This window comes from Eurytemora carolleeae, unplaced genomic scaffold (genome assembly GCF_000591075.1).
Source record: "Eurytemora carolleeae unplaced genomic scaffold, Eaff_2.0 scaffold734, whole genome shotgun sequence".
Classification (NCBI taxonomy): domain Eukaryota; kingdom Metazoa; phylum Arthropoda; class Copepoda; order Calanoida; family Temoridae; genus Eurytemora; species Eurytemora carolleeae.
In genome coordinates this window covers 65,510-75,197 of record NW_019396645.1, presented here as the reverse complement: position 1 = coordinate 75,197, position 9,688 = coordinate 65,510, and the positions used below count along the sequence as shown (strand labels likewise).

The following is a 9,688-nucleotide window of genomic DNA, read 5'->3' as shown; positions in this document are numbered from 1 at the left end:
CTGATTCCATTCCATGTTGTCGAAATATTCAGAAGTTTCCAAATTTGTGATATTTTTTAAACTTTTGAAACCTCTCTAGATTGTTTGAAACCTAATACGCTTATTTTTACAACTTAAAAGTTGAAAAAGTTTTTCTTGTAAACATTAAAATTTGCTATTCTTTCAGCGCAAGAAAAAGCCTAACTTTTGTTTATTTGTAATTTTGATATAATTGTTATACATGTAAAATATCAAATAAATATTCTTTAACAAATTTATTTTAGTAAGGTAGGATAGAAAAGAAGGAAATCAAGAATTGAATGGAAGGAAAAGAATGATAGATTAGTAGGAAATCGAGGGAAGAATAGAAGGAAAGGAAGACTAGAAGGAAAGGAAGAATAGCTTAGAAGAAAGACCAGAAGGAAAGAAGGAAGAGAATAGAAAGAAAGGAAGGATACAATAACAGGAAAGAAAAGTTAGATTAGAAGGAAAGGAATAATAGAATGGATGAAAAAGGAAACGATAGAATAGAGGGAAAAAAAGAAAGTATAGAGAGAAAGGAAGGATGGATTATAAGGAATGGATAGAAAGAATAGAAGGTAAGGAAGGCTAAAATAGAAGGAAAGGAAATATAGAAAAAAAGGAGAGGAAAAATAGAATCGAAGGAAAGTAATGATATAGTAAAAGGAAATGAAAGATAAAATAAAAGGAAAGGAAAGAAAGGATATTAAAGAAGGAAAGGAAGGATAGAATAGAAGGAAAGGAAGAATAGAAAAGAAGGAAAGGAAGGAAAAATAGAAGGTAGGACGGATAAAATAGAGGGTAGGAAGGATAGACTCGAAGGAAGCGAAAGGAAGAAAAAGAAAAGGAACGATAGAATAAATAAGAAAGGAAATGATAGATTTGAAGGAAAGGAACGATAAAAAGTAAAACGATAGAATAGACGGAAAAGAAAGACCGGATAGAAGGAAAGGAAGAAAAGATAAAATATATGAAAAAGGAACAATACACTAGACGGAAAAGAAAGTGAGAATTTAGAGGTAAAGGAAGGATTTAATAAAAGGAACTTGGTAGGATACATGATGAGGAAAGGAAAGATAGAAGAGATGAAAAAGGAAACGATAGAATAAAGGGAAAAGAAAGACAGAATAGAAGAAAAGAAAGCAATGATAGATTAGAAGGAAAGGAAGAATAGAATAAAAGGAAAGGATAAAATAAAAGGAGAGAGAGTACAGAATAGAAGGAAAATTAGAAGGATAGGAAGGAAAGATTAGAAGAATAGGAAGGAAAGATTTAGAAAGAAGGAAAGGAATTTGGAAGGAATGGAAGGAATAATTAGAAGGAAAGAAAGGAAAGATTAAAAGCAAAGGAAGGATAGAAATAGAAAAGAAGAAAAGGAAGGATAGAATTAAAATAGAAAAAAGGAAGGATAGAAAAGAAGAAAAGAAATGATAGAATTTTCAAATTACGGTCGGATAAATAAAAAAAACCCTAGTTTTCAGGATTGTCGAAAACAATAACTTTAACATAATTTTCCTCTTTTCACAAGTTTTCAAAATTGCCTCTTTAAAAATATATATATTCCACGTTTCATTTTTCCTTTACAGTCCCTTTAAAAACTGTGGAAAACCAAAATATCCTATTAATTGTTAATCGGTCATAAAACTAAGATAATATATAAACAAAATGGAACTCCATAATAGAAAAAACAGAAAGATTTTTAGAAAGTTCACTGACCTAAAGATTAAGATGTGAATAAATCGGAAAAAAAACGATTTTTCATTAGAAGTAAAAAGATGGAGAAAATTAGTTTTTTGGTTGCCTAAATTCAAAATGAAGATCAAGTCAAAGCTTGTGAGCCGACATATAGCTAGATTGCCAAATATCGACCAAACCACATAAAAAAAATCTAAAAAATACTTTTAGTGCTTTTATAGACTCCAGTTCGCCCCTTTCCAGTATTCAAAGTCTCAAACTCAAACTCAAGGCGAATCCAGGATCCTGAGCCGAATCCGCATTAAAATGCAATGTGTCCTAAGCCCTGGTTGCTCCTAGTGTATTTACTTCTTGTACTCACCGATGATGTGCTGACAAAGCTGTAAAGTTAAATGTTCCTCTGTCAAACCATCAGGAAGAGTTCCTACATAATCATTATATTCCAGGATATAATTTTTTTTTAAACCCCCCTCCTCTCATTTGGGAGGATGGTACTTGAAGATTGGGGGGAGGTGAGGGGCGGGAATATTTATCTTGGACAATTGAATCCCCACCCCCCTTTTAGGTGGGATTTATCCATATATTCCATTGTTTGCAACATTTTGCTGCCTGGATCTAAAATTTACGGATCAAGGGATTCAGGTCAAAGTTCCAAAATTTCAACTAAAGGATTTAAAAAAATAGTTTTGTTAGGAGTAAATAAAATTCTACCCCCCCCCCNTATATACCCCTGTAACCCCTGTATTTGTTTCATCTAGTTTTAATAATTTACTGTACCAAATACAATATTTAAAAATTAAACTCATATTTTTGTTGTACACTTTTTTTTAAGGGTGAAACTATTTCATCAAAAATGTCAAATCCTTGTTGAACCAGCAACAAAATATACGGTTGCAAAGAGTGCATAGGATCCATTTAATTTTGATGCGGATCCGGATCAGGATCCAGGTCATTTCTATAAGATTTACTGAATCTTTTTAACAAAAAATAATTTTCAAATTTTTTGTTTTATTTTTTTCGCATATTTTTATCCTAAGACTTGATGAACCATTCAGAATTAAGGAAATTTTTATAATCTTTCTTTTTTTCAAAAGTTCAAATTTTGGTAATAAGAGTAATAAATGTTTGTTTTTGCAGTTTTTGGTTGATATCTTACCCCTTGGATCCGGATCCGTGGATCCGGATCCGGATCTAGGAAGCCAAAATCTTGCGGATCCAACGGATCCGAGTCCGGATCCGGATCCTAAGCACTGGTTGTATATTAGAAGCAACATTTGTAAGAGACAACAATTTTTAAAATCAAAACTCAGTTATAAAAGCTTTAAAAAAACATGGATTGTTATCAGGGAATGTCGATTTTTCAATTTTTTCAAAACATTTTGATACATGAGTATTAAAAGATGCGTCTTAAACCGCCGAGTTTCGACCATTCGTCCTATTTTTTATTTCAAAAATTGTTTTATTTAAGGCTAAAAAACTAGTTTTTTTTTGATACAATGAAATATATATTTACGAAAAATACATAATTTGCTTAATTTTCAAGAATTTTTTACGAATTGAAAGTTTCGGACCTCGAATCTGTTTTAAAAACGTATCAAAGAAAAATTTACAACTGGTGAATTGGAGCATTTTTATCAAAAAAAAAATGCCAAATAGTTTAACCCTTGATTTCAAAACAGACCAGAACTTCAACCTTTGTGAAAGTTAAGAAAAAAATAGTTTTATTTTCCCTTCTAAGTTATACCTTCCCCGGTAGATGTGTACGCCATAACTGCCGTGTACCGTCCAAATTTAATCTTCTCTTTGCTCCCTGCAACTTGAGGATGCGCTAAACCCACCAACTTTATTCCGCTTCCTAAATAATACAGGGGTAAAATTATTCCTCCCCATTGCTAACTTCCGGGAAAATTTTATTTCAAAAGAGGGGGTTGGATTATTGAAGGTTTGGGGGAAAAAATAAAAATAGAACATCAAAAAAAGGTTTTTCCATCCTATTTTATACTTTTACTTTGCATTTTTATCAACCCCAATGTATCATTTATCCCAAATTCAGCGCATATATCCCACTATGTACCTAACTTGTTTTGGGGGAAAATTATTAATAAAAGAGGGGGATTTATTTTTCAAGAAAATATAAATAATTAAATCCAACAATGTTATCTCCGTCGATGGTTTTTTCTCAAAATTTACAAATAGAACCCTAAGACTTTGGGGGCGTGGGGGGATGTTGAGAAATAATTTTTAATGAATGGAACATCAAAGGCAAGTTTTATTCATCCTTATAAAAAACTTTTCCACAAAAATTCATTTATTTCCCCCAGTGCTTAGGATCCATTTAATTTTGATGCGGATCCGAATCCTGGATCCGCACTGGAAAAAAAGATCCGGATCTGGATCTGGATCCAAATCATTTCTTTACTGATTTACTGAATTTTTTTTAACAAAAACTAATCGCAAATTTTTTTCGCATATTTTTATCCTAAAACCTGATGAACCATTCAGAAATGAGGAAATCTTTATAATCTCTCTTTTATCAAAAGTTCAGATTTGAGTTTTGGGAGTAAGATAGTTTTTTTTTTGCAGTTTTTGGTTGATAATTTACCCCTTTACCCCGCATATTTTTGCGGAAAAATCTTGCGGATCCAACGGATCCGGATCTTAAGCACTGATTTCCCTATTAAAAATTATTTATTTCCCCAATTCTGCGAATACAACCATTTAAAAGAAACATATCTAACTTTACGAAAATAAACGATTTTCTATGAGGCAACGGGGAGGGGGGAGGGGATGATTTTTCAAGAAGATATTTATAATAAAACCATGAGTAAAACTAACATTTTCTTAGTAAATTATGAAAAGACTTATTTTTATTAAACATAATATTAGCTTCGTAGATTTTTAATATTCAGCAGAAAAAATGTGTAACAACTAAATTTTTTATAAATATACGGAAACCACGGCGTATAGAAGAATTACTAAGAATGAAAAATAAACCTGATTTACTGTGAAATACGTCGGCATCACCAAAGGCCATGTTTTCACCGATTTGTCCAATATTCAGTGCAACTAAATCCGCAATTGTCTGGTCATCTTCAGTTTTTAACAAACCCACCTCAGTACTGAAATACAAGATGAAGAATTTTTTATTGCGAAATTCAGACTTAAATCAATCAATCTATCAATTTTAGAGATTGAAATCTGTTATTCTTCGTAAACAGTACAACTCTCGTCTTCATCCGGGTCCATTTTTTTTCAGGGCGGATCCGGGATCCGGTTCCACAAAAGTATTGAATTCCATATATCTCTGCCTCTACCTTTCATCCGTAAAAAAGACCCAATAGTGCAATAAGACCCCCTTCTACACACACATTACTTCCTCTAATAAATGTTTTTAAAAATGTCATCATTAATTCTTTTGAAGGGGATGGAGGAGATGTCGATCCTATTTGATGAGGGGGGGGGTCCCTGCCTTCATTTTTGGTTCAAATCCTCCCAATTGTTTGGCTGCACATCTAATTGCTATTACTGTATTCTCTGGATTCCTAGCTTTTATTTGATATGCATGAAGCCATATTTAAAACATTTTCATTTTGGAGGTCATTTTAGGTCATAAGAGGTCATTAGAGGGTCAAACACTAGATTTGTTGTTGCTGCTACTGAATTCCCTGGAGTCCTAGCTTTTATTTGATATGCGTAAAGTCATATTAAAAACATTTTCATTTTGGAGGTTATTTTAGGTTATAAGAGGTCATTAGAGGGTCAGACACTAGATTTGTTGCTGCTACTATATTCCCTGAGTTCCTAGCGGCGCTACGACATTTGCTCTAGGGATATTTGCTCTAGTTTCATTTGCTCTATATGCCATCTGCTTTATACGTCATTTGCTCTATTTGTAAGCACATTATCTGCACTATAAACATGCATTTTATACAACTAACTAAAGTATTGCTATTTATAAATATATACGATTAGTCTTATCCCTCTTATTATTGACCAGTCTCGCCATTTCGTTCACCCTTGGAGAACTGATTCAAATTGTAAGATTTTAGAATTTGCGAATTTTCCAAAAAATAGTACCCGTACTTCATTAACTTATTCTCAAAACCTTTAATAATCGAAAAAACAAATGTAAAAATATACGAAATAATTAATTCAAAAATACGATGAAATTTCTAATTTATTTTTATTTTCTAGTCAAAGCAGCGTGTTCTTCTCCATCATTTAACAATTAACTTATCTTCGAACTGTGTCTGTTTTAAATATATTCTTAATCTAGTAGAACTTGTATATTGTAAAATTCTATATAAACAAATAAATCATTCCACAAGGATCTAAACCCCCGGGTTAGGTGGAGGGAAGGGAATGATTTTTAAGATCTGGGAAAAATTGGACATAAAATGCAAGTTGATTCATTCTTTTACGTACATTTTCAATCTAGGGGGGGGGGGGATAATTTTTAAAGAACATTTTCAACCCTGCTAACCTGGAAAGAGTTGATCTTGAAAGGGATTCCGATGTATCTAAGACCGGTAAACTGGCACAAGTGTTAGCTAACGTTTCCAATATACTAAACCATTCATCATTTAGTCAATCACGACGCTAATTATTTGCTTAAACTAAATTGTTCTATTCTCTTGAAGGTGGTGACTTGGTAATGGTTTTGATATTTTGATATTTTTAGATTTGAATCAATCAATCAATCAAACAATATATCAAAAGTTTATCAGTAAGAAATTTAAGAACTTTTAAAGCCCGACTGTAAGCGTAAAATCAAGTGACCCTCCATGCAAAAATGCCCTATTCACAACGGTACCCTTAAAAGCGTTGTCTGATCAAATATCAATTAAATACTTATTTTAATAATTTAGAAAACTGATATTTTAAATTGTGGTTTATCTACATCAGTGACTTGCGCATTTCTACTTCTTGCCATCTTTGCAAGAAGGTCACTTAAATCACGCTTTCACTCCCTTTGATCAAAGCTGAAAATAGAATAAATAAATTAATTATTCCACCAACCAATCAATCTATTAGCGAGACAATTAATCAATAAATGAATTGGTTTCCTTATAAATTTCTTATTTCTCGCCACAAAATCTGTCTCGCAGTTGAGTTCCACCATTGCAGCAGAATTCTCCTGAACTAGAACGCCTAGAAGGCCTTGGGTTGTGTTTCGACCCTAAACATGGAAATCTGTTAGATAAAAAAAAACTTGTTTAAAGGGACTGTAAGGTAAGCGTAATTCTATGTGACCATCCATGCAAAGATGACAATGCCCCGATTTGAAACATTAATCTGATCAAAGATTTTCGACTCGAAAACTATTTATTTCTGTGGAATGTGAAAGTCACTTCAGCCGAGAAACAGCAAATGAAAATTATCAGTTTGAAGATAAAAAATACATGAATATCTATTTCACACTAAAACAGACAAACCTTTTATGGGTACCGTTGCAATTCAAGCACTGCCACCTTTGCATAAAGGGTCAATTTAAATTACGCTTACATTTTAATTGACTGATATTTGTAATTTTAATTGAATAATAAGCTACAAAATCTTTTAAAAATTAATACTTTTCGACTAATTGGGGAAAAAAAAATACTTGGCCACAGGAATTGCCTCGACCAATTTTGTCTACAAAACCTCTCTTGCTGCGCTCTGGAGTCTGGATAGGCAAAATTGGTCTTCGGAACCCTTGGTGAAGTAATATTCCCATAACTTCCCTGGCAAGTAAATGTAAATGATTGTTAAACCTAAACCTGCAATTTCTGAGCCTTTGCCCAGCCCTGAGCCTGTGCTTGTTCCTTCAGCCATCCTTCTGCTCGCTGCAGGTCATTCTCACTCTCACTGGGTCAATTGTTAGCAATAATTTAAATAAGGAGGATGGGGGCGATTTGATTGATATTTTGATTCAAGAATTCGCTAATTTACGAAACTAGAACATTTTGCTTCATATTTACTACTTCTATCGTCGACTTAGGGAAAATAGAAAAGTTTTCGGATGAAATAATTACAAAATGAGGAAATTCATTCAAACCCCTATATCTAAATCATTTCTTAAATATCTCAGAGTGGACTGTGTTCTGTGATTTCTAAAGTCTACAAGGGTGTATATTTTCCTGAGAAATCGACCCCCCCTTTTGAAAATCATTATATTCCCTATGGAAGTTAGGCATGTTTGCGCGGTTTTTAATTTTAGATTTTTTTTGCGCTGAATTTGGTGAAACAAATTGATTTTTAGGGGAAAATAAATTAATACATTTTGTGTGAAGAGGGTGAAGCCGCTTCTCTAATCATGCAATTTTTCATTTTTTTCTCTCCAGATCGTCATTCTGAAACATTTACACGCCTGAAATTCTAACAAAAAAATAGAATTACTAATTTTCCTGAGAGCTTTTTTGCAAATAGAAAGCGAGTATCCAGTCTTCTTCCTACGAATAAAAATACTAAAATAAAATAAAATGTAATTTTAAATACAATTTTGAACATAATTTTCATGTAAATTCTGATATACATTTTATTCAGTATTATAAATGGGATATATTTCCTTACAAACATTCGACTCTTGTTCATTTTCCTTGTTAAATTTTTCATTTTCCTTTTTAAATTTGTAATTTGTTGAGCTAGCCTAAGCAATTATAATACATTTAATTTTCATGTAGTTATTTAATTTTCAAATTCTATTACTCGCGAATACCGCAATGAAATATAACAAGACAGATTTGTATATATTTTAGGGTTAGGTTAGGTTTAGACACTTCCTGTCCGCGCACTGCGGCTAGGACAAGCAAAGGGACCGAGCGCCGCGGCGAGATTTGTCTCTCTCTCTGTCTTATAATTCATTGCGGCAATCACGAGTAATACAGATTGGCCGCTGCCAAAATTATCTTTAAAAATGGGTTTCAACAGGAAAAATTAAAACATTTTAATTTTGTTGGAAACGTTTGTTTTGGGCAATAATTAATAAGATACTCAAGTTTTGCAGAGCTTTATGGGGTGGGGGGATGTACAGTTTTCTCTCACCCCAATTGCTAAAAAATACCGTAAAGCAGCCAGATTAGATTTAGAATTGGCAAAGGCTGGAGAAATATGAAAATTTGCAACACTCTGGTTATATAAGCAGAGAGCAGGCCTCAAAGAAAATCTGCACAACATTGCAAATATCTGAAAAAAAACACAAATATTGTGCCATGAGCTTAGAACAAGTATTAAGTATAAAGAAAGGAATCTGTATAGGGCTCTGCTGAATAGTAAATTAGTATTTATTTATTATTATTTAAGGTTCATAAAGCCATAAATCTACAATAAAACTTTTTAATGTTTGACTTGTGAAGACCCCCCTCCCCCCAACCCCTCCTATCAACTTTGTACATAGAGCTCATATGATAGACGCATGTTAAAATTTTGACAGTGGACGCAGCGCAGAGCCCCCCTAGAGATCCTTACGGGGCAAAATTAGGAAATTAACGGGGGTCCAAACCTTCGATACTAAAACGGGGCACTGTTGAAAATTTCCTAATACTCAGACAAACTTTCATCCAAGCTACCTGGCGCCAAGCAAATGAAAACCATCAGTCTAAACCGAAGATCTGGAGAGGAAACCATGTACATCAACGGGAAGCATCATAGTTACATGGATATCAGAAACTTAAACCAACAGCGATCAAGATACTGTGAAATATGCTCTGAGTACACTGGCAGCCAGAATATCCAACCTACTCCAGTCTTCCATACTCATAACAACTCCAAGAACTATCGGATCAATGCTCCTTTGGACATCTGGGGGAATTATCCTTGTTATACCTGTACCATGACACCTCACTCATGCAAAATTGGAGTCAGATATCCAGTTTTAGTTACTAGCTCCATACTTAACAACTGGCAGGGATTGCGATCCATCAATGGATACCCTGGAGATCCAATCCACATCGAATATATATCCATCCCTGGAGCAACCATCAGGGATCTCCATCATGCATTCCGAGCTGAGTAT

General features: G+C 33.4%; 1 protein-coding gene across 6 annotated transcripts in view; it reads right to left on the bottom strand.

Annotated features, from left to right (window-relative positions):
• The window catches only part of LOC111706816 (elongation factor Ts, mitochondrial), a 15,649-nt gene extending 6,771 nt beyond the window's left edge, over nt 1-8,878 (bottom strand). For 5 of the 6 annotated variants that reach the window (XR_002766317.1, XR_002766318.1, XR_002766319.1 and 2 more), the window contains exons 1-8: nt 8,738-8,878; nt 8,082-8,126; nt 7,455-7,542; nt 6,762-6,874; nt 6,179-6,262; nt 4,690-4,814; nt 3,440-3,550; nt 2,057-2,119 (exon numbers count right to left, since the gene is read on the bottom strand). Coding sequence is in view for 2 of the 6 variants with exons in the window: in XM_023479757.1 (XP_023335525.1) it covers nt 2,057-2,119; nt 3,440-3,550; nt 4,690-4,814; nt 6,179-6,262; nt 6,762-6,874; nt 7,455-7,542; nt 8,082-8,126; nt 8,738-8,850 (742 nt within the window). In the remaining 4 variants the exon portion in view is untranslated. Of the gene's footprint in view, nt 1-2,056; nt 2,120-3,439; nt 3,551-4,689; nt 4,815-6,178; nt 6,263-6,761; nt 6,875-7,454; nt 7,543-7,954; nt 8,043-8,081; nt 8,127-8,737 lie in introns of those variants that run through there. The other variant, XM_023479758.1, reaches the window with a different exon arrangement.
• Between the last annotated feature and the right edge of the window lie 810 nt (nt 8,879-9,688).